General features: G+C 34.2%; 3 protein-coding genes and 1 long non-coding RNA gene across 7 annotated transcripts; 3 read left to right on the forward strand and 1 right to left on the reverse strand.

Annotated features, from left to right (window-relative positions):
* Positions 1–3,028: 3,028 nt before the first annotated feature.
* Positions 3,029–3,781, reverse strand: LOC6643509. Its single transcript, XM_002066320.4, has 3 exons — positions 3,507–3,781; positions 3,180–3,446; positions 3,029–3,121 (listed from the first exon to the last, which is right to left on the reverse strand). The coding sequence occupies exons 1-3, from the start codon at positions 3,665–3,667 to the stop codon at positions 3,097–3,099; spliced, it is 453 nt and encodes a 150-aa protein (XP_002066356.3). The 5' UTR covers positions 3,668–3,781; the 3' UTR covers positions 3,029–3,096.
* A 6,154-nt stretch (positions 3,782–9,935) lies between these two features.
* Positions 9,936–11,908, forward strand: LOC124460386. The gene is made up of 4 exons (XM_047011024.1): positions 9,936–10,884; positions 10,942–11,383; positions 11,445–11,615; positions 11,672–11,908. The coding sequence occupies exons 2-4, from the start codon at positions 11,091–11,093 to the stop codon at positions 11,796–11,798; spliced, it is 591 nt and encodes a 196-aa protein (XP_046866980.1). The 5' UTR covers positions 9,936–10,884; positions 10,942–11,090; the 3' UTR covers positions 11,799–11,908.
* Positions 11,909–12,089: 181 nt separating this feature from the next.
* LOC26529899 lies at positions 12,090–12,758 on the forward strand. 3 transcript variants are annotated; one of them, XM_047011025.1, is made up of 2 exons: positions 12,090–12,217; positions 12,329–12,758. In XM_047011025.1, exons 1-2 carry the CDS (start codon positions 12,197–12,199, stop codon positions 12,734–12,736), a joined length of 429 nt encoding a protein of 142 aa, XP_046866981.1. In that variant the 5' UTR covers positions 12,090–12,196; the 3' UTR covers positions 12,737–12,758. The 3 variants fall into 3 exon arrangements, with proteins under 3 accessions (XP_046866981.1, XP_046866982.1, XP_023032278.1); XM_047011026.1 differs by having other exon boundaries at positions 12,091–12,217; positions 12,284–12,758; XM_023176510.2 differs by having other exon boundaries at positions 12,092–12,217; positions 12,314–12,758.
* Positions 12,759–17,722: 4,964 nt separating this feature from the next.
* On the forward strand, positions 17,723–19,204 carry LOC111518776. Of its 2 annotated transcripts, none has more exons than XR_002724075.2 (4): positions 17,723–18,371; positions 18,432–18,521; positions 18,610–18,826; positions 18,917–19,204. It is a non-coding gene; the product is annotated as an uncharacterized LOC111518776 (long non-coding RNA). The 2 variants fall into 2 exon arrangements; XR_002724074.2 differs by having other exon boundaries at positions 17,725–18,371; positions 18,610–18,849.
* Positions 19,205–24,890: the final 5,686 nt, after the last annotated feature.

A 24,890-nucleotide genomic window follows, 5' to 3' on the forward strand; every position in this document is an offset into this window, starting at 1 on the left:
TTTGGGAATTTTTGAAAATATTTCACGAACGGAACAGCAAATTTTCGTTCCATTAAACGTACATCTTCACGCTTCCGAGTTGACTGATTTGCCAAACTGTGTGAACTTTTCCCTCTGTGTCAGGCCAAAAAGGAACAAATGCCGAGAAAAATGAACGTGCTTGTAATACGAACAGCCAGTTGCCACATCGTGTGGCAGAATTGCACGAAGTACTGTTAGGTTGGTTCTTATCAGCGAAACGATTGTTGTAATCGTCTACTCACAACGATTCGGAAATTTCCCCTTACAAACTGGGAGAGAAATCAACGCAGACGCACAAAACGAAAGAGAGAATTCTATTTTATAGCCGGCTTTTGTTGGTGTATTATTGTTGAAGGTGAATTTTAGCCTTCACGTTGATGAAACTTTACTCAGCCAAATTGTTGAATGGCCAACACAGAAACGCACACACACACACACACACACATAACAGTCAAATGCAAGAGTTTGAGCCCTCTTATCAGTTGGTAGATTTGTTTGGACAGTCCAAAGTGGGCAAAATGTTTATCGACGACGCCTTCAGAGAGTCACTTCACATCATATTTGCCTGAAGAGCCAGAGGAGCAGCATATGAACATACACACATACATATAGGGGCACATATAAGTATATAGAACGATCGATTAGAGTATAGCATCTGTTTGGCATGTGGCAAAATGTTGAACAAACATATTTTTTTGGTAAAGGGCTCATTTGAAGCCTCAGACCCAAGTGGACTCTGTTGATTATCAAGCTGATTATGATAATTACATTGAAAAATGTGTCTGTCTTGAGTCTGTTTTGGTTTTTGATTCAATTTAAAAAGAAAAAAAAAAATCCAAAGTTTGTTAAATCTTATGTCTTTAAGACATTCGGCACTGAAAATCTAAATCCAATCAATGCAAATAGTTTCTAATACATTTATATTTACTTAATTTAACTTAACCATTATTGTTAATAAGAATGACAGAATATGATAACAGGTAAATTGAAGGCGGCCTCCTTTATTAAGGACTGTTTTGGACCTTAGATACGATTCGTAAAGCCAAAATAAATAAAATATTGTGGGACGCACTAAAAAAATTAAAGAAAACTTGTCTCTTTTGGTCTCCACATGATCGATGAAATATAGACACATGATTATGTTCAATATTAATTACTATGAAATATTTGAATGGTTCAGGTTATGAAATGTATTGTGCTCTCCAATTACTTTTAAATGCTTTATATAGACCCCATTTATTGGCCAATTGTAATACAAATTATGGCAATTGGGCTCAATCATGGTAATTAAAGTACTCGTTCTCAATTCGTGTATATGTATGTATTTATGTATATGAAATGGCTTTCAATTGTGTCACAATTATAAATTATCCTACATTATTTCTGCTGTCTCAGGCTAAAAAGAAAGAAAAAGTGTGTCAATTGTGTTTTCTATTCTTGTTTCTCTCTTGTTATTTTCAATGGAAATCAATTAATTTTGCATAAATAAACTTGATTGTCAGCGTGGTCAGAAGAGTTGCTATTGCTGTTGCCGTGGCCCTAGACCCAACCCCTTACCTGTCATCTCCATTTTCCTCAAAGCTCCTTTTGCCACCACTCAATCAACAATAAAATGGCAAGCATGTGCTTTTTTTCTAGGAAAAAATAGCAAACAAATTGCAATTAATAATGCATAAGACCAAGAGGGACAGACGTTGTACGTGGAGAAAGATACGGCAAGGGAGATGGGAGGAAGGTGGTTATGGTTGCGGTGGGTGGGTGGAAGAGACCAAGACCAAGTCGATACACTTGGCTTTGTGTACAGCTATATGCAATTTGCATAAATGCTATGAAGCAAACAAAAGAGCGGGTAGCGGTTGGATGGGGAAACTTGGTGTCAAACTAATGGCAAACTATGACAGGGCCATTGATTTATTATGCAGGGTAATTAGTTTGGCCTCTTTAGTAACAAAATGTTCTCTACAAGAACAAGCCAATAAGCCAAAAAGTGGACAACAGGACAAGCCAATTGAATTGAACCCAATATGAATGCCAAATAAAAGAAGTAAACAAACAGTGAAAACAACTAGACTGAAGGAATAAAGTGAAGCTTAACAGAGCATCAACAGGCTGACCAAGAAAATCTTTCAAAGAGACACAGATGAAGACGTGAACGGATAGGAACGGAAGTTGCCTTTGTGGGCGACAAAACAATGTTGGAACATGTTTCAGATACCTCCTAATTTTTCTTTTGTATATGAAAGGTAAACACAAATCGCCTGAACGCCTTTTTTTCTAAAAAAAAAGTCTGATCTATGAAGTTTACTAAGCAAATTCGTATCGATTCTTAAACAACCTGATTTAATTATTAATTTAATTATTTCTGCTATTTCTGCTTTATTAGTTATAGGAATCACCTGTTTCTATATCTATATTAATATAGTAATATACATAGCATCTAAATATTTTTATGAAAAACAATTTTGGTTACTTTGGTTCTTTTTAAATGTTTAAACGGTAAGGTAACTGCGACTGTGACCTTTGTGACCAATCTTGTCTTAAAAGCTGTTTATTTAAGTTTTTCGAATGCCATAAGTGAAATTTTCCATTTTTTAAATAAGTGTTTTTCCATAAAACAAGATGTGTGAACCTAGTAACAAGTAATTTAAGACCTTTGCCAACAGTCAACACAACTTGGAGCACTTACTTTAATTTAAATACTTCAGTGTATAAAATTAAAGTACTTGTAAAATTCAATTCAAAAAAAAAAGGGAAGCTCCACTGAAGTTCATTTTTTAAAATATTTATTTATTTATTTACAATTTTAGATAAAGTAATTAATACTAGACCTAAAGGAAAAAAAACAATGAGTACTAGCAACAAAGCCTTCGACTCTATTTTTAAAATAAAATATGTATATAGCCTTAAAAATCTATTTATAGGCAAAATAAATTATTTGCAATAAAGTTTTGTTTTCTTTTGTTTGTCAAATGTTTTGGATTCTCTGCGGTTAAAATACAAAAAAAAATATCATCAAATGATTTTGTTTATGCTCAACCAAACGATATTGTAATTCATAGATATAATATAATCAATTTAATAATTAAAAAAAGATTGATTTCTGTGGAAAGAAAATTTTGTAAAGATACAAATAGATTTCCATTTGACTCTTCACTTACCGCAATTGCCTAAAAAAGTTAATTTTCTTACGCTCCTCGGTAACATTATTCATATGTTCATCTAGAAATTTGAAGTCCAAGCCAGTTTGCGGATCAAAATCGTTTTTGGGCTTACGATTAAACAGAGCATCGGGTGACACATTTGTTTCGGACTCACTGGGACGTGGCTTACTAACCATTGGGTATGGGGGAGAGAACTGACGCATATAGTTGGTCAACAATGGAGGTTCCATTTCATCTTCAACAACGATGGTTCCATATCGAGGACTTGGGACATTAACAATTAAAAATATCAAATATTATGTGAGAAAATAAAAAAAAACTCACTCGTCCATGTTGAATGATTGAAAATTAACCAATTTCCGTTCAATCAAACATACAGTGTGATGCGGTTTAGCACCTTCTTCGAGCATCAATTGTGTTGTGGTTCTCATATCCATTTTCTCATCACTAGATTCCCAGAGACTGGTTTTCTTTTGGCGAGACATATTTTCTATTTTCTATGACTTGGAACAAACTACATATATTGAGTAAATTTTCAGAGCGAATGTGAAACAATTGTTTGGCAGCTTAAACCGATTCGATTGTGTTGTATTTTGTATAAACACAAAACAATATGCAAATGTGTGTGAGAAGGCAAATGGTTTCTAAATAAATACGTCGACAAATGAAAATGAAATGAAAATCGAACAGTATTGGGTTAGTAGAGTGTGCGATTATGTGCAAGGACGGGGGTTTTGTATTGTGGCCAACCATTCTGTGGGTAACAATGGGCCAATAGAACAATGCACGGATTGACTCACTCCAAACCCTTTCTCGATGTCTCATTATAATCAGTTTGCCACCTCTGTTTGCCTTTGCCATGCAACGACGACATTAATACGGCCTAATTAAACAAATATTATGTGAATGGGTATGAAAATGCAAATTAGAATCTGTAAGTTTAAAGCGCTATTTGGCAGTACTAAGGAGCGATTAGCTAAGGTATCGAGATAAGCTGGTGTTATACAACTAAAAATATATAATCTTTTCACAATACTTAAATATGATTTTCATTACTTTCTTTAAGCTGAACCATAACAGCAGAGTCTGAAAAATTTAAGGATTTTTTTTTCTAAATTAATCAATTTAGGCTTAACTACAACAATTGTTATAGATCTCAATAAAAAAAATCAATGAAAATATAGATTGTAGTTGAATCTGTGTAAGCCATTAAAACTAAAGCAAAAAGATTTACCAAAGATAAACAAATAAAAATTATAATTACATCTTCTTAGATGTTTCATGGATGTGGGATCTGGCTTTGTTAAGGCAGCAGATTTAAACTAGGGCACATTGGAAATAAGTTTTTGTGTTTGTAGATTTGGAAATTTGATCTAAAAATAAAAAATTATAGGATGGATTCCAAGAAATATCTTTAAAAGTAAAAAAAAAATCTTAAGAAAATTATATATTGTAACTTATTATTAGATTTCCCCGACAATTGGCAGTCCCAGTGGATTTAATTAACTATCGAATTCATTTAGATACAAGGTCATGAAAATATTTTTTGAAGAATCATTATTTAACAAGATCCATGCATCAGGAATAATGTTTATCTTATAACTCAGTATAATGTTGATAGCGGAGTCCGATTTGCGCCGTCGTCATTGTTTTTGTTCTCGATGACAAATGTGGAACACGATTACTTCTGACTTAAGTGTAAAGAGAGACACAGATGTAGGAGATATACATATATAGATAAAGAGAGAGAGATAGAGAGAGAGAGAGATAGAGAGAGAGAGAGAGAGAAGCAGAGAGTCATAGACATGGCGATGAGGAGATGAAGGCAATCGGTTGGGGCGGCGATGCCACATAAATTATAGCACCACAAGTTTTGCATGCGTTTGCATTTTGCAGCGCATAATTTGCATTTTTAAGCATTTCCACAGTGCATTGGGCATAATTAAAGACCAAAGCCAACGATTCCGTAAACGTAAACGATACCAACTTCAGCACCAACTCCAACTTCGATTCCAATTCAACCCACTGAAAAACAGGAAATGGCAAATGTAATTAAGCCAAAAATGAAAGGCAACTTTTCCACACATTTGAAGCTGAAAATCATTCTCTTTTCATTTTTATACAGTTGACTTGAGCCAGATTTTAAGTTAGCGGGCATATTGGTTAAAAACAGTGCTGATGTTTACTGAGTGAATTGGGTCTAGTTGGGGGCAGGCAGCATGGCATGGCACACTTAACAAATTAATGTCAAGCCACAATAAAAGTCAACAGCTGGTTTTTTGCTGCTATTGCTGCCACCCCGACGTCTGGTGAGTTTGCTGCAAAAAGCAAAGTTGAGTGCAATGTCATGCTGAGACTGAGACTCATATGCATGTGGGCAGATGTGTTGAGTCCTGAGGGAGTGGTGAACACCGAGCATGTCTTGCACGTGCTGCAACTGGCTGGATATTGCAAAACGTTTCCACAGTTTCTTCTAATGAAAATGCAAATGCCAACAGTGTTGTTTATATACCAAGAATATCATCTGAAACTTGCTTTTTTTCGCAAGTTTTTTTATAGAAAAGATTTCGCCAAAAAAAATGAAGCACACTTTGTTTTCAAATATTTAAAGTCTTTCTTCAAGTTTCTACGTATAAGTTAAGGTATCTAGTCTTTTATCAATATGTTTGAATGAAATTTTAAAATATATTTTACAACATTATTCGAATTAAAGTCAAAAATAAGAAACGGGCCCAATTTGTGTATATAAATCGTTAAGCTAAGAGTTTTCTTGGTTATACATACATACATATATCATAATAAATATCCTTAGGTAAGTACATTTCAACTGTGAGCGTATTGACAAATGAGAGCTTGTGACATGTTTTTCAAGTGATTTTCCAATGGAATTTTTTACCTTTTATATTAACCACATGTTTTCTAAAAAAGTATTGTTGACTGTGTAATTATTGTTTTGGTGTACTCTTGTCCTTCCATTAAAGACATTCGAATAACGGCAAACTAATTGTAACTAGTCAATTATCATTTTATTTTTTAAGGTATAAAAGTATTGTTTAAATTTCGAAAAGTTATGTAAGTTAAATCAATTCACTAAATTGAGTGCTACAATAGCGGATTTACGTTAGCTGAACCCCTATGAATTTATTTTTCTATTCTTAGTTAAATTCAATTGTCAGGCAAGCTTAAGCCCGCAAAAAAAAAAAAATCAAAATAAATAGCCAAGTAAAATGAAAAATCAAACTGAACGAAGGCACAATCCTGTCGCATAATTTTTTGGCAAGAATGTGAAATTAATTATGCGCAAGTTGGAAAAGGTCCTAGATGCACAGAGACTCGCAAAAGGCCAACAACGGTAGTTCAGAGAGTTGGGCGGCGTCAGCTGCCAAAAATTTGGTTGGTTCTCCAAGGAGGATTATGTTAAATTTAGCGGTGACGACACAGGACACTTGGCAAAAGGTTGCTTGCCTTTGGTGCTAATAGTCCTTTTCTCTTCTCTACACAATGCGAGCAGTAATTGCTCAAAGACACCAAGGAGGGGGAACGGTTCGGCATCCGGATACGGATCGCCGGCATGGTGCTTGTGGCCTGTAAGGAAAGTGCTGGCCCACCATTAATTGTCAGCCAAGTCAGTGCCAACTAACCAGAAGTCGCGCTGTTTGCCAAGTCAAAATAATAAAATACTCTCTCAATGGGAAATCCTTTTAACTCATTTTTATTTTTTGCTACACTGCACCGCTGCTTGCCATAAATTTTCCGCCGACTTTTCTTTATGCCACGTTGTCATTTTCATTGGTCAAGGAATCATCTTGCGGAAAGTTCAGTTAAAAAAAAAGAAACAATTTTTTGCCTAATTTTTTTTTTCCCCCCATTTTTGTAGCGAAAAACTCAAATATGTAGTTTCATTTGAATATTTGCAAAGGCCTTTTGCTTCTGTTTCGCATTTCATTCTGAGGTTGGCCAAATATTTGCATTAAATTTGGCCAAGTGGCAAACGTTTATTCAACTATTTTTCTTTTTTGTTATTTTTGCAGCCGTTTTCTTCTCTATTTCCTCTTCATTTTGCTTTGGTTTGTTTTCATGGTTTTTCCGTTTTTTTTCTTTTTTTTCTCATGCAGTTGTACAAGAATTTTCTTTGTTTGTTCAGCGCTTTCGCGGCGAGTTAATTTTGCATTTCCGCTCATTTAACGGCATTTCGTTTCTTTTTCACTCTTATTTTCCTCGTTTTGCTTTTATTTTTGTTTTTCTTTTTACTTTTGCTCAAAGTACCATGAAGTTGTTTTGGCCACAGGCTGCCAGCAGGAAGTTCATTTGGAGCACTGAAGTTCTCGCAGGCTAGAATCATACATATATATGCAACACGAAAGAGCAGAACAAGATTACAGTTGAAATGGACATTTGTAAAGAGATAAATTTATATAACAAAATACGAAGACTTAACACACAATTTTAAACTGGCTTCCTGTGTTCTTGGTGTTGGTGTAACCAACTATTTACAAAACTCAATCAGTAAGCTCAAATAAAGTTATTTCTTAATTGATTTAATTTTAAATTATTTAATATGACCCAATAGTTTTTAGATTTCAAAAATATCGGATTATAAATTGGATATAATTAATTAAAAAATTTAAGGAATTCATTGCGATAGAAATAATTTCTTGGTTTTCAATTATTAGATGTCAGATTTCCTGTAATTTAATAATTAAATAATTTAAATCCATAAATTAAATTTTAAAATTTATCTTAAATTTTCAAGTATTTCCAACAAAGTGTGTTCTTTAACAACATCTGGCAACCTTCGACTTTTCCAATACTAATTTTCAACGTCACATCTCTAATACCATCACTACAACACTAAATATTAACTTATCGCTAAAAAGTAGTTTGCATATTTTGTTTATTTTGCTTGTGAAATGTATAATCGACCTTGAATTCAGTAGGAGTGCATATATAGTAAATCATTCCAATAGATATCAACAACGTATCGATAATTTCTCACAAAAGATTTCAACACAGCGATAAATTGTCTCTTTCTCATGTACATATGTATAAATACATGTGTACATACATATGTATATATATTGATTGTATATTGATTGTGTACATGTATTGATTATAATAATTTTCTGTTGCAAGTAAAATATTGGGGGCTCCCCTGTAAGGTGAATGTGGTTAAATCATTTTGCCAAGTCTGGTCACATTAAGCAAACATTTTTCTTTTCTTGAACAAGTTTTTGCAGAGGAAACAAGTCTTCATTCCCGGTTATATTATTTCACAATAGAAAAGGACCAATATGGATACTGTGACTCAAGCTCAATCGATCGATTTAAGCGATCTTAATGATTTTCTGTACGATCTAATTGATTTGCTTCAGTCGCAAATCACAGGATTGGCTATGAATCGAGTACTGCAGTGGATCAGTACCCAGTCAAAGAAGAAAAATGTAAATCTGTCTCAGAAGATATTCCAAAAGCTAGTTACAGCGATGATTGCAGCCTTTGAAGAAAATGATGCAGCTGCCTCCTCGAAGGAGCATCGCCAATTGGTGGCCAATGTCTTGGAATGTGTGCAACTCCAAGTCGAAAAGTTTCCCAGTGACGATGGAAAATTAATTCTAAATCGTTTGTGGTCGCTGAGTGTGAATGGCGACCATCACCATCCTCTCGCTGGGCAGATACTCGTCCAGCTATCAGATAATTTTGACCTCGGACTAGAACAGTGTCCACAATTACTGACGATTATTCAGCAGCTACTCCAATCAGACGAAGAGATGAATCGTCAATCGGCCTTATTCATTATGCATGAACTTGAGAAAAAGTTTGAGAAAAACGAAGTCGGAAATGCAATAAAGTGTCCCAAAAACCTATGGTCCGAATACATTAATGCATTGGAGCTTCTTGAAGCACAGCAGATGCCTCTTAACCTCATCAGTTTGTTGGATAATCTGAAAAACCTTGATTTGTCTCCGTGGTTGAGCATTTTATTTCTCGGACTCTTACAATCTGAGAATATAACTGTTGTTTATGCAACAGTAAAATATGTTGTAACCCATTTAAAATTCTCCAACTTGACTGATTGGAATCTGGTGGAGAAGTTTTTGGCGGCCTCTAATAGGATGCAGTTGTTCGATGTCGAGGATGACGAACAATTGCCTCGACTCTTTGGAAACTTTTTAACAACAGAGGAATTAGGGTCATTTATCAAAGCTTTTGTTAACGTTCCTTGGAAATGGAATGATGTTCCATTATATGAATGGCTCATATGTATACCGAAAGAGGAAACCAGACAATGTGCTGATAAAAAAACGCTTCTTAAACTCGCTTCTATAATTAAAGGAATTGAAAACACCAAACTTTGCAGTGGTTCCGTAAAAAGGATTGAATATTGTTTCCAGGTAAGAGTCATAAATGTCGTAAAACTATTTATTCCTATTCACTTCCAATTTTAATGTGTTATTCCTTACAGGCCACACTTCATGATTTGTCTATAGAGGAATACTTGCTTTTCATCGACATGATTTCCGACACTGGATGCCTAGACAATTGGCATAAGGAATGTTTATTAACAAAAATAGTTGGTTGCAACAATTTTGAGAGACAAATTATACACTTTACCAAAGATCGATTAGATAAAATTATGAGTCGTTATTGGGACTTCGAATTTGTTAATGCTTTAATTGATAAACTAAACAAATTACCAAGAGCTCAACATGGATGGTTCCGCCTATTCTTAATAACTCAAATCAACTTTAAAGGTGTTGGTGATTTCTACTACACAGAGTATAAAGTGGATAAATTGATTATATGTGGTAAAGATTTGAAAAAATTACAGCAACATTTGATCGATAAACTAGTGTGTGAAACTTTGGAAGCGAAATCTGTTGTATTAGAAAAGTCTGTGGATTTCTTCGTTACTACCCACTTGAATAATTGGAATGAAATAGAAGAGTTTCAAATAAAACCACTGGAATTGCTTCAACAGGGTGGAGAGGAGACATTGGAACATCTGTGTGACCTTTTAGCAAATTGTAATGATAGGAAACAGGACGAGAATATATTGACGGCTATGATCGCCAAACTAAAACAGTTTCCAAATTATGGAGCGTAAGTTACTTTACTAAATAAATATTCAATTTCATAATGGCAATGGGATAATGGCAAGCTACTTAAATGCCAATGGCTTTCAACTACTAAGTCATTACTGTATTTATTATGCCGCTTGGCTACCCAATTCATGTTTAAAAGAAATCGTTAATGAATTATTGCGCATAAACAAGGAAATATCGGAACAAAACCCTCAATATAGAAGCAACTCCGAGCAGCACAGGACTAAATTTTTCATTGCTTTCGCTTTGATGACTTTAAGGAAACAATATACAGACATTCTATGGTCGGCATTATTTTCTTCAACTGATCAGTTGAATATTATATTAATGTACGAAATAATAGTGGCTAAGAGCATATCCCACCCAGATGGTCTTCTGGAGCGTTTGCAGTCTATAGCCAGTCTGGAGACAGACCATCAAATGTCTCTACTGTCGGTTACAAATATTTTCATCCACCTCAAATGGAGTTCACTTAAAGAAGATCAAATTCAAAACATTATTAACTCGCTGCTGCCTCTAACTGTAGAAGCAGTTTTACAAGTTGGCCAATTTGCTAATTTAATTGTTAATGAAATAATAAAAAAGTCGAAGGATGAAGGGTAAGTTATACATCATCATCTTTAATTTAATTCTAACTTATTAATTTATAATTTTAGATTAAAAATTCCAATGGTTAATACATTGCCTTCAAAAACTGGTGTTGATTTCGCAAAGTTATTGGTTGGAACTCAATTAGAAGTTCGTCTTGTATTACCTGAGCTAGACTTGGTCACAGTGGTATGTTTTTGGACATGGTATATGTCCAATGTTAAACCACCATATTTGTCCGATGACAAATTATTACAAGCCAAACAGATTCGAAAAGCTATTAAATTGTCATCAATTGAAATTCAACCGATTAAATGAAACGATTTTGACTTCAAAAATTGACATATATCCAAAATCAGACCTAGATTCGCCCAATATCTCAGCCAATAACGCAGATCTCATTGTGGCAGCTGTTCTTATGGACGAAATGACCAATCTGAACGATCTATTGCAAACTTGCCGAGCACTTGGCGTTCGCTCACTTATAGTGAGCGATTCTTCGAATTTAAGGTTTGGCAATGAATTACTTGCAAATATGAAAAAATAAATACTTATTCTTAATCCATTGCAGTGAGAGCTCTGAGGATACTTTACACATAGTTAAGCTTAAACCAGAATTACTAAACAAGTATTTACGTGAGAAAAAGTTGGAGAATTATAATATCGTTGCCACCCAAAATACAGCAACCAATAATAATTTAATTGAATATCGTTTCGCAAAGCAAACTGTTTTGCTATTCAGGTAAATCAATTTTGCACTTAATTCAATATGTTTATAAATTTATCGATATTTTGCAGTAACCAGCAACGCGACATTCCGGAGAACCTGAAGCCTTTACTGGATAATACAATTGAAATACCACATAATGACTTTCAGCATGCTCAGCACTTGCTGATTTTTAAGTTTTTCAAACAATATTACTAATCAGCAGTTTCAATTCGCAAGACACCACAGAAGGTCAACATTTTCTTAATTTAACTTTAATTTTCTTAGTTTAATAGTCTTAAGCATACCGATCCGGCTTATCAGACACTTTAATGAAATAAACGCACCTTTCTTTAAAATACGTTTTGTGCAACTTCTTTGCATTTTAATAAATTACACATCATTCTTAGATACAAAACATATTGTTAAATGAAATGTGCTGAACCTTTTATTGCCCTCAAATGGGAAATTGGTTTGCCACTATTTAAGGAATTCTAATAAGTTTATTAAACTCATCTAAATTCAATCGAGTAGGTCTAGTCTGATAAGTATTCTTTGTAGTTAAAAACTAAAACATAATATTATAAAAATTTTTATATTTGCTGACCTTTGAAACGATGGATACACCAGATAAGCGTGTAAGTAGTCTAAGATTGTGTCCTGGTCGATATGTTTCGGCAACGATAAGTATAATTTTTATGTAGTTTAATTTTGCCTCTATCGATCATTGACAGACTTCACTTAAACAGACAAGTGCGACTGAAACTTTTGGCCATTCGACACCAGCAATGAAAAGCAATGATCAATTACTCTCAACTACAACAACATCATCGGGCTCAATCTCATCATCTTCTAATTCATCTTCTAATTCAACTGAATTGAGAGCGATAGAAAAATTTTGTACAGATCTAGACAAACTACCCGATGTACCCGAAATAGATGCCTTCAAACGGGGCCATCAAGTCGAAACCCTATTGGATATGTTTGAGAACAATTTCGGTGAACAATATTTATATATAAAATTCGAAAATCTTGTAGAGCCCGAGTTAGTTCCACTAAACGTGGCCGTAAAGAATGTGGGGCATCTGTTACCACGTTTTTACAAAGACTATCTCAAAGCATGGAATAAATGGGAGGAACAAAAAGCGAAGAATTAACTTTTAAAATTTAAATATAAAACTATTTTCTTTTTAATTTTCTGCTTATTTTATTTACGTGTATTTCACACCTTCCGTAGGTATCAACAAAACGCAAAAAAAAAAGTTTCAAGTGTGCGTAAAGCAAAAGTTTTTCCCACAATCGTCATTCTCTCTTCCGCTGCTCTACTACAAAAAGGATATGAGGCACACATCCATGAAGCAGCAAGTCGAATGGCGACATAAAAATTATATGTCAAGCGCAAAATCTCTGGCAAAAGTGTGGCAACAGAACCACAAGCGCACCAGCAAGATGAAAGTTACGAAAAAATAAAAACTTTGGTCGGATCCGACTATTAGATACCCTAAAATTATGAATAAATTTCATTTTAAATGCCAACATGGGGCATTGACTCACCAGCAGGTTCTTGTTAGTAAGCTGGCAAACTTTATCCTACAATATCAAAAGTATTATCATCTTTGTCTATGTCTTTACTTGATCACTTTAGAGCAAAGAGGGGAAAACAAAGAATTTATAACTCATTTGTTTATGAGCGTACTTTAGCTTCTTTCCGTAAAAAGAAGAATAACGATCGACACATTCGAGTATACCCCATCACCCATATACATATGCATATAGAGTATTAAAAAATCTACACATATAAACGCTTAAAGAGATATGAGGAGATGAGTACGAAATAAAATTCTGAAGCTGATTCTATATTTGTATTTTGTGAGTGTGTGTGTGTGTGTGTGAGTTGCAAATGAAAACTTTAAGTGCGAATGAAAATGTTAAAAATGAAAATGACTGTAAACGCGGCAAGATACTAATTTATTTCTTTCTATAGTTATTATAAATATGCTAGGTATAAAAATTATTGATGGAAAACTATACAATGTAAATTTTTACTTTTACGATCATATATTTTTTGCTAATGACATTGGATATTAAAACGGAATCTTTAAGTTATGCAGATATTTTTATTTAACTATGTTAAGTGGGTAACTTCTTTTCAGACGTCTAATCTGTATGCTGTAACTTATTAAAAAAATATATATTTTAAATCTAAAATAATACACATTTTTTTGTTTAGTTATTTCCTTGACTAATATAAGCAGTTCAAGAAATTCTTGAACTAATCTTAATTTACAAATTATGGATAGAGCAATATTCTATGTGAATGTGATTTCACTGTAAAAAATCTTACACCTAAATTCCTCGAAGTGTCAATTAAGTAAAAAAAAACACACAATATCAATCTTTATGTGCCCTCTAAATTTTCTGACTTTGTGATGTCTGCATAACACCAGTCTTCAAAGCTTTTACCCTAAGACTTTCAATTTTGTATAATTATTTTGTTTTGTTAATATAAAAAGCATTTTAGACTTTTCGCATAAATCTTCATAAATGTTTTACTGCGATTGTGCAATCGATAACAATTTAAATCCATTGCCACCAATAAACAATTATTGCAACAGCAGCAGCAACTCCTAACCCTTTCCCAATTTCTCTTGCCGCCAATGAACATGGATCAAATGGAGCCTAGGACACATCAGTCCCATTAGCCACAAGGGCCAATGGCAATAAAAAACACAAAAAACAAGAAATAACAAAAAAAAAAGAAGAAAGGCCAAAGACAGACAGACAATTTTGAATGCCGAACCGCTGAGCTCTGGCGCTGAGCTTTTTATCTTCATAAAAACGCCGCCAGACACAACAGAGACACAGCGACAGAACGGAGAAGACCAAGGGGAGAAGCGGGGCCAGTCAGTCAGACAGGACACGATGAAACTGAAAAACAAAATTCATTGCATAAAATTGTTCAGCCAAAAATGGGAAACAAGGCGAACTAAATAAAGTTTGCAGTTAAGAATTTTAAAACTTTGCGAATAACGACAACATTTAGATACCCTGTAAACTACATTTGAAACTATTATATCTGTTAGAAAATAAATTTAAAGTAAATATATAAAGTAAATAGATCTACTCTTAGTAAGAACTATGGTGAAATTTCACTAAATAGTTAATTAATAATTTAATATAGGAACAAATTCTCATGAATTTTAGACCAACGACACCCAGTTATCCACATAGCTATGTATATTCTTTTTTTCTGACTACGGAGTACGGACTTGGATTGTCATCCAGAAATTTTTTGAAAAGACTCAATGAAATGACAAAAAAAAATCCGAAACAGGAAATTAAAATCGAATCGGGTGCATGTGTTTGTGTGTGTGTGTATGTGTGTGTATGTGTAGGGGATCTTTACGAGACAAGAATACAAAAAAAAAGAGCAAAAAGAAGTAGATTCAAAAGTGTTTAATTTGATATGGCCCTAGGGAGATGTAGAGGAACAGGGAGACCAAAAACTTTCTGCCTTTTACCTTGACTACTGAGAATTTATGAGCAAAGTTTGCGTCTCTCTCACTCCCTCTCCGTTCTTTGCACCCACATCCCTTCTTACTGACTGTCTATGTGCGTTTGTTGTTGCTGCTGTTGTTGCAGAAGGAAATTATGCAATTTTAACGCATAAATTTCACGACTTGCCACAAGAACTTCCTCCGCGACTCTGCCAAATATTCTCAGCGACTGTCTAATTAAAGCGTCCAGCTGCCCGAATTGTTCATCTTCCTTTAGGATTCTTCGTTTGACTGCGATTTAAATGTACACAAAAAGCAATAACAAAAAATTAGTAAACTTTTTTCACGACCTTGCCGAACATGGGACGGGCATATTAACTTTCTGATTCACAATAACTCGGAATTGATTAAGATTCTTAACTATCAACCAAATAGTAAAAGTTTGAGAAAAGAATCCTGAATTTCAAATGTATTTGTTTGCCATACTTTCAATTTTTGATAAGTCATTTTGCATTTTCTAAGATTTTAATTGTGTAACCAATGAAAAATTGGGTATTTTATGGAAAACAATGCAAAATAAACAGTGCTATTACCTTGATTGAAAGTTTGAAAATATTTATTTGATAATTCCTTTATAACATAACTAAATAATTTCTTCTCGCAGATATTGGATATTTACCATTATTATCAGCAGGAAAAGTCTTCCAATATGGATCGGTAGAATCGAAAGTGTATCGTCTTTATCTTAATCTTGATGTCTTTCCACTTCTTACATACATCGTCTTTCTACTTTTTTTTCCGTTGGTTTTGCGGCCGTAAATATCAAAGTTGGCATCACTCCCCGGAGACAAATCAGTTTGATTTTGATTGCATCTTTTACGGCCTTTGGCACCTTATAACTTTTCTTTGGCTTTTTGTGCACATTCAAGCAGATGTTGTTGAGCCATTGAAGGACATGAAGGAAAACCTACTAGCGTGAGAACAAAAAAAAAAAGACTCGCTGTGAAGAACAGGAAGAGGAAAATAAAAGTTGATATTATGGCTGCCGCTTGTTTTAATCCACCTTTGCCTCCTATTCCTGGGTTACCCCATTTTCCAGGTTTTTTTTCTTTGTGCTGCTGCACTTTTTGGGCAGGTTTTTCCTCATGTTTCTCTCTATCTCTGTCTCTCTGGCTGTTTCATTTTATTTCCTGGGATAAGCTCGTAAAACTTTTCCTTAAGCCTGGGCCATGGAAGAGCCTGCCAAGCGCAGGCAGGAAGCTGACAGAAACTTTTATGCGTGCGCCGAAAAGGTGACCAAAAAACAAACAATAAAAACCTCAAAAAGAACAAGAACAAGTCTTAAACATTTTTCGTTTGGGGCAAAATTTAATGAGCGAGTTAAACAAAACACCTAAAATGGGGAAACGGTCATGCTGCCAATAGGGAGAGGGGGCTATGAATATGTAAATGAAAAGTGTCTGTCAGACACAAAATGCTTTTACAATTGAAATGTCAATAATGTTTTACGATGATAAAAGCAACCAAAGAAAAAAAATAGGGGACAAGAGAAACAAATTTCCCTGCACCCTAGCCATACAAATATTTTCATTTGCCTCTGACGAATCTCGACATGCAACCATGTGTTGCAATCACAAAAATAGTATGGGGCATGCATAGGACAACAACATTTTGTGGCCTGTCTTGCGGTGTTTGACTGAAATTGGCCAGAAATAGAAAATTGGAAATTGGAGACTGTGCTGAATTGGAGAGGGGCGGGAGACGGAGAGGGCGGGAAAACGGGAATGCCGAAATCCAATTCAAAATGCCATCAGACATTCTAATTTCATTCATTTTTCAATACAATCAAAGGTCCAAAAACAACCGCCTACATCCTGGGCAACTTCCTGCTCCTAAACTCTACTTCCCTTTGCCGCATAAATTTTGATTGCGATAAGGTGTAACGGCAAACGAAAAGAAATCAACTAACAGAAACGTTTTTGGGCTTAATCAAATCTTATGGTCAGCAAATTGCATTTGTTTCTTTTTTTTTTGTTTTTGTATTTCCAACCAAAAAATACAAATAACCTTCTTCTTGAAGTATACAAGTCATACAATATATCTACTTGTATTCTTTTTGAAAATTGATGTATAACTAAGTATATATATTAATGAGTAATCAAGAAAATTGTGTCGCCAAATCAACCTTTAGTTTCAATATGTTTTAACTAATTTTAGGATGTGGACTCCAATAAATAAACCTTATTTACTCTTTTAATCAAGAAATGTTAACTTAATAAAATTTTTGAATTGTTTTTTACTGTTATTTAATTATTGGTGGGTTATACATGAGTCTACATACCAAATTTGGTGGCACTAGCTTTTACAGTCTCCGAGATCTAGGTATTCATACGGACGGACGGACGGACATAACTCGGCTGTTGATGCTGATCAAGAATATAATACTTTATGGGGTCGGAAAACCTTCCTTCTGCCTGTTACATACATTTTGGCGACTTGAATATACCATTTCCTATAAGTGTATGGTATAAAAATTTTATAATACGTTCGACAAGGGTATACAAAGTATTCAAAAATACTTGGCAAAAAAATATTGAAAAAGCAACCTGTATATTTTTTGATGATTGTGATATGATTCTTATGTCAAATTAAATTATATTTTCCAACATTCATTGCTTTTGTAAAAGTGAAAAACTACAAAAATATCATTCGAAAGAAATTCGTAAAGCAATTTGTACATGGTTTATTAATATGGAAGTGTTCGGTCCTCTGGTTGTTTCACCCACTAAACTATATTGCAATGCGCCATCCAAAAGTTGCCAAAAATGTATAATTAATCTTACCAATTTTAGCAGTAAATATATTTTATATTATTTGAAAACTCCCAATGATGAATTTATTGAAATTGAGCAAACCAGCGGAAAACTTGAACCATTTAATACAATTGATTTGACTGTAATTGTGAAACCTATTGAAACGGATACTCCCGTATACCAAATAGAATTAAAATGGCTAGCAAAGGAACAACCGACAAAGGCAGATTGGTCTGAAGCAACGGTGACATCGATTGATGTTGGTTTTCATAGATCGCTAAAAACACAGACGGATATTGATTATCCATTGATGAGCACGTTCGCCACAAGTGACAAATACCACAGATTGACGGAAATAATTGATCGAAGATATCAACCAGTTTGTAATCACTGCCCAATCGGATATCGCACTATGACATGGAAAGAATATTGGTTGCGCCAAGTACTGTGGGTGATAGGTATATTACTCTTATGTGGAGTGGGTAAGCAGCCTCATAAATTGGGCCTAGACTTTTCTTTTGCTAATATCCCAATTATTGCAGCTTATAATCATTCTATACGTTCTACTTTTTAAAATTTACACTAGGGAAGGGTTTCCATTTTCAATTTGTTCTACCTAATTATTGCATGGGGTAAATATATACTATATACACACACACACAGACACATTAATCAATCATACGCCACGCTGGCTCAAATTTACTTCCCCATCTCTGATAGGTTTATCTTGGGCGGTTGAATTGATGTTGTATTAACTAATCTACCACAAAATCGTTTCATTAGTTTGCTTTTGCGCGTTGGGATGCATTCAGGCATATAAATACCACATGGCAAACACCTGAGTAAATACATAAAAACCAAAAGGAAAAGGACGACTTATCGACTCTGACAATTTTGTTGACTTGCTGCTGTTCCTGTTGCTGAATGTAGACAAAATGTATGTGGAAATTTATACTACGCGTAAGTTTACAGTTATTTATAAAGCAATTATTGCCACAATTAATTTCTGATTGCATTTTGCGTTTAGGTCATCCCACCCCTATAGAGATTGCGACATTGCCTTGTTATTCCTATTGTTGTATATTTGGTGCTTTAATTAGTTTAGTGCCATGCCAAATGGGAGGCAGTTAAATGTTGGAGCACTTGCTTTATGATATCAATTATCATTTTGTGGTCCCAATTCAATTTGATTCATCTACTTAATATCCACATTTTACCCTGAGGGTCTTAATTTAACGGACACAAGACTTTATGCGTTAGCAACAAGAATGTTATTATTAGTTAAATAAAATTTAATGTTCAGTATTACCAAAAATTCAAAAATCACATCAAATGACCTAAGAGTTAAAGTCTAGTTAATTGCTTTTAATTTTACGTTGTGGAATTGAAATTTATTTTGTATTAAGCAACTCGTGTTGTTCTTTTAACATTTATTTGATGGAATAAATTTTAGATATTATTTATTAGGCTCATGTATTTTTAAAGCTAAGCTTCAAATATTTTGTCGTAACCAAAAACTATGATATATAAATAAGAGGACAAAAGCCGAAGAGACGAATTTCTAATGAGTTATCTGATTTGTTAAATTTTCTACGCTTCTAATACACTTGTAAACATCTAATTACGTGTACGCAGGGTATGCCAGCCAGAGTAAAATGAGCACATTAAATTTGAAGTTAGACATTCTAAATGTTGTTTCAACATCTTCTTATTACTACATTATAGGCTTGTATTTTTTAGTATTCCGCAAAGACAATCCCAATGAATGGAGGATTATGACTATATAAATTTGTCGATAGCCAATGTTGATTTAGAAAATTAACAGATTCTAGTTGATCCAATTTTGAAAAGGTTTTAAAATAATTCTTTAAATTGAAATTATTTTACAGATCTGCCGATAGCCTCTATTTTTGTTTGCTTAATATTAAATTAAACACTTAAAGAAATTAGTTTATCACAAGATGTTAAAAAAAACATGCCCAATAATCAACAGTCAAACATGATTCAAATTCTATTGAAAATGAACTTCCTAATTGCCCTCAACTTATCGGGCATCGTTGGACACAAGCCACTTAATCTGTTAAATCACTTGTGGTTTTTTCTTCCTTTTCTTTGTTGTTGTAGTCATTATGTAAATGGCATTTTCTGGGATATTATTATATTTGTCACATCGATAACATTATTAGCAACAAATGCCCCTTCAATAATCGTCCCCAAGTGGCAATGCCCAATTTTGTCAGCTTTTGGCAATTTGGGGGCTTGGATACCCTCGTCTTATTTCTGCTCTCATTTCATTTTCGTTTTGGTTGTCGTCTCGAAACTCAATTCAATGGGGGCAATGGTGCTTGGACTTGGAGTGTGTCCGCTGTCAACAGCATTTGTTCAACGTTTTCATTTTTTCTCTCTTCTTTTCTTTTTCTTTTTATGTTTTACTTTTTTTTCTTTTGTTGTTGTTGTTCCACTCGTCTTGTCTCTTTACAGACTTATGAAGAAGCGAGGACAATCGTTGACAGCCAAGTTTTTTTCATCTTTTTTTTTTTTCTTTGGATAGAATTGTAAGGGAGTCTTTGGGATGGGCGGAGGAGTGTTAGCGAAGGGACAAAGTATTACGTAGTTGAGCGCAGCTGCTTCAAAAATATAATAAATAAATAAACATAATTTATAAGTAGCAGATTTTTTACGTCTGTGTTGGCACAAAATGCTTAAGCAAACACACTCAGACAAACGCACATGGAAAGACATTGCCTGAACGACGGCGTTATTTCTAACCATTTCAATACCCTGTATACAAAGAGTAGATGGATATTGATATACAATATGATTAAAAGCAAAAAAAACTAACTGTTTTGTCCACGAATATATTTGGCTGAATTATAAGTGTATTCTGTTTTGAACTATATTATTTGAAAAGTAAATTTATTGCACCTTTCGAAAATGCCCAGGCTTGTAAAATATTTGGAAAACACAACTGGAACATTGCTCAAGTGCATTCTAAAATCTCAAGTGATAATTCTGAATGTATACTCCTCAATTGTTTACATGTTTCTTAGCCTGACAATTGACCTAGTTATGATAAAAAGCTTTAGACACGACTCAAGATCCACAAAAACTATTCTCTTGATCAAATTTACTAACCTTAAATTTGACAGCTAAGAATTTATAAGTTTGAAGTTTGTATGTTTGTTTGTCATTAAGAGTCATTAAGATCTTTGCTTGTTTAATTATTTTCTTTTTGGCCTAGGAGAGATCATTTAATTATCTTGATAAATTTACTCACAAATTGCGATTGAATCGATTGATAATTAATAATTACATAATTTATTTATTTAGACTCCAATCTGTCATTCACACAGCTGCAAAAGCATGTAAGTAGTTGAATAGTAATTTTTTTCTTTTCATATCTTAATGTGTGCTTAATTATATTGTATGTTACAAAGGGTACCCGGAAGTCGTTCAATGCTTAGCATAAATGCTTTTTATGTTTCAGATGAATGAGCCATGCCATGTTGTGGGCATTTGTTGTGGCAAATGTTCTTAGACAAAGGACAATGATCAGATGGAGTGTTATCTGCCATTGTCGTCTTTAAGAGTATTATTATTCTATAGAACTTTTCAAATTCTGGCATATGCACTATTTAATACGAATGTGACTAATTGTGTAAAAACTGCAGACGTAACAAGCATTATATGAAACATAGTTCAACTTTTTTGTCTAAACCGCACTTTAAAGTCGTTTCTTATTTTAGATTACTTTCTGCTTTGTACATAAGGCCAAACACTTGACCCACACTACCCTCATATTGCACTTTGGATTGTCAAAAACATTGCCACACCTACCATTCTTTTGTTTTTCAAAAATTCTAAAATAAGAAGTCCAAATGAGAAACAAAGAAGAAATATATATTTCCTTCTTTTTTTTTTTTGTTTTTGTTGAAGTCGTAGCCTAAACCGGAAGTCAAAAACATAAACGTACTAAAAGCCATCGCCGCACTCAGCAACAGTCGGTGAAATATATATTATATGTATGCGACCCGCCCACATACTCAAACTCCCTTTCTCTCTGCCTCTCTCTCTCTCTTTCTCGAGCAGCGGCATTGGGGGTAAACCCGCATTCAAATGGTTCCATATTTCTTGACAATTTAGGACACCATTAGCGAGAAATTATTACTGTGCGGCGTTGACTGCGCCAGTAAGTGGAGTAAGAATGGCCATGATGATGATGATGATGATGATTATGATGGTGATGGGGAGGCCAAATACTGGAGTACGCATGGGACAAAATGTGGACACGGGTGGGTTGAGTAGGGTCTTGGGTACCGATTTTTGCCAGGCAAAACGACAACCCAATGACAAGCAGCACCGCCAAGTCGATGGTTGAGTCTAGCTGGCAGGCAACAGCAAGTTCTGAAAATGTATTGAAAAAAAACAACATAAAAACGCCCAAAAATTGAAACGAAATGATTGGCTGCATGGTGGTTCTAAATAGTCTTAAACAATAAATGAATCTTATAAAGTTTATAGCTAAATTATACATAAGTAATTAAATCAATGACTTAAACATTCTTTATTAAATAAAAAACTTTGATTGACTATCATTGAGAATTTATAATGATTTTTTGGTGTAAATTGAAAAATATAGTTATAAATAGCGTTATAAATTGTTTGCTTGTTTCACTAGTTTTTTTTCTTTTTAACCTAAAATAAAAGATTAATAAAGAAATACATAACTCTGAATGTTCTATTTTAAGACCGGCTAAAACTAAAAATGATATACTGCTTCTTTTTAAACTCTTTTGTTTTTGATATTTTTTATTTATATACTTTAAAATAGTTTTAGTGAAAAGAAATATTTGCACTTGAAACTCGGTTTATGCAGATTTTTTGGACACTCAAGACCACAGTGCTTGGGTATGCTGAAACTTATGTGGGTGCTTAAGTGAACCATTAGCGCCGCGCGTCATTAAGTTGTTTCCGCTTCGCACAATTTCTTGTTCTGTTCTGTTCTTTTTTTTTTTCTTTTTTGGGTTTTTGGCCTAGTCCCCAGACACGTTTGCGAATAGAATGATATTGAGGCTTGTGGGGCAACATCATTAATGGTTTATAGACTCCAGACCAGACACCCAACCAAGTCAAGTTCTGTCCGTTTGGCATTCACTTTTTTTTCTCGTTTTCTTCTTCTGCTCTCTCCTCTCATTTCTTTTGGTTTTCCTTGCGGTTCATTGACCAGACTGGGTTCTGAGGCCTAGAGACCCTTAGGCGTGTTGATTTATGGGTGGGCTTTCCTTCTGGGTTTTCTCTTATTGCTGTTGTTGTTGTAATTTTAAGTAGGCAGCGCAATTAAATGCAACTTTAGCAAAATTGTCCTGGGGTGTGAGAAAAGTCAGGCCCAATTGAGGAGTTGAGGCCAAAAGGCGGCCACAGAGTGTCAAGAGCAAAATTCAATTAGACGCAAATCAGTGCAAAAATGCCAACACTAAAATGCCACAAGCAAACATACACCAGAGAGAAAGAGAGAGAGTGAAAGAGACGAAACTCAACTAGCTATCAATGTCCTGGCATGGTTACTATGTAGTCCTGTTACTGGTTGTTTTTGCTGTGTACTCCTTTGGCTTCGCTTTCACCGATGCGCCACTTAAACACTAAGCCCAGTAAACACATACATATGCCGCACAACACACACACACACCCACACGAACACACATCCACAGACACCTCAATATAACGGTGCATGGTGCATGTGCTGCGTGTGCTGCAAATAAAATCCAATCGGTAATCCAAACGGGTTGTATGTGGGATGATGCTCTGCGATGATGGGATGAAGGGTAACCCCTGACCATTTACGGGGTTAAATGGATTTGATGAGCGTTTATGTGCGGCATTTGCTGAACAGGGAGTCCCCCTGTTAAAGGGAACCCTGGGATTGCAGTGTTCTAATTATGACAAAGCGATGGCCGTAATGCCCATCTGCTCCTATCACTGTTTGCGTTACGTAAATGTTATGTCAGGATAATGTTTGCGAAAAAACAACAACAAAAAGAGGTTTTCACTTAATTTTTCAAAAACCTCAATGGATTTAGGTTTGTTTTTATATTTGGAAAATGAATCCCAACGAAAGACAAACCTGTAAAAATCAAACATAAAAAGACATTGATTAATTACGTAAAGCATCCGACATGTTGATGAACAGTTTTTGTAGACGTTTTTGATCTTATGTAGTTTTTAATTTAAATATTATACATTTTTGTACAATATTACCTAATATTGTTTTTTTTCGAATTGCCAACATAGTAATGATAACGAATAGACCAAAGACGGTGAATAAGTGCTTTGATTCTCTAAAGATTTAAATGTCAGTATTAAATGTAACCTCCCATTATTGATTTTTGTATTGCCAATGTCTATTAAGTGTCTATTTATATACAATAAGCCTCTCGAGGGCCCAATGGGCCATTAAGGAATTGTCTATTCTTAAGTTAGTTAACTTTTTATTTACAGTTGAATTAACCAGGTTAGTGGCAGTTTAGTAGCACCTAAATTGATCTCAAGTGGGCGCTTAGGTCTATCTTTCAATTGAAAAATTTCAGATTTTCGTAAACTTGTAATGTTATCGCTTGATATTTATAAATTAACAACCAGATAAAATGTAGATACACAAATTCTCTTTTATTAAAAATAAGTTTTTAAGCTGTTTATCTTGGTTGTAAATACTAATTAATAAACTCTCATACACGTCCTTATAGTGACTTAGCAAAATTTGTAGCCAAAAGAGATATAAGTGTAACGGTAATGGTCAATCCTGTACTTATATACTCAATTAAGGATTTCAATTTTAGAGCTTTCTGTGAAACTCACTTAAATGCTTTTAATCCACACACATAACCAATTTGTAGCCAGACTCAATCAAATTCTAATCAAGTACACTGCCAAAAAAAAACAAAATAATCAAACATTGCTTAAAAAGCAAAAGGAATTGCGTCAACTCTTGATGTAGACTTAAAATT

This window comes from Drosophila willistoni, assembly GCF_018902025.1.
Source record: "Drosophila willistoni isolate 14030-0811.24 chromosome 2R unlocalized genomic scaffold, UCI_dwil_1.1 Seg200, whole genome shotgun sequence".
Classification (NCBI taxonomy): domain Eukaryota; kingdom Metazoa; phylum Arthropoda; class Insecta; order Diptera; family Drosophilidae; genus Drosophila; species Drosophila willistoni.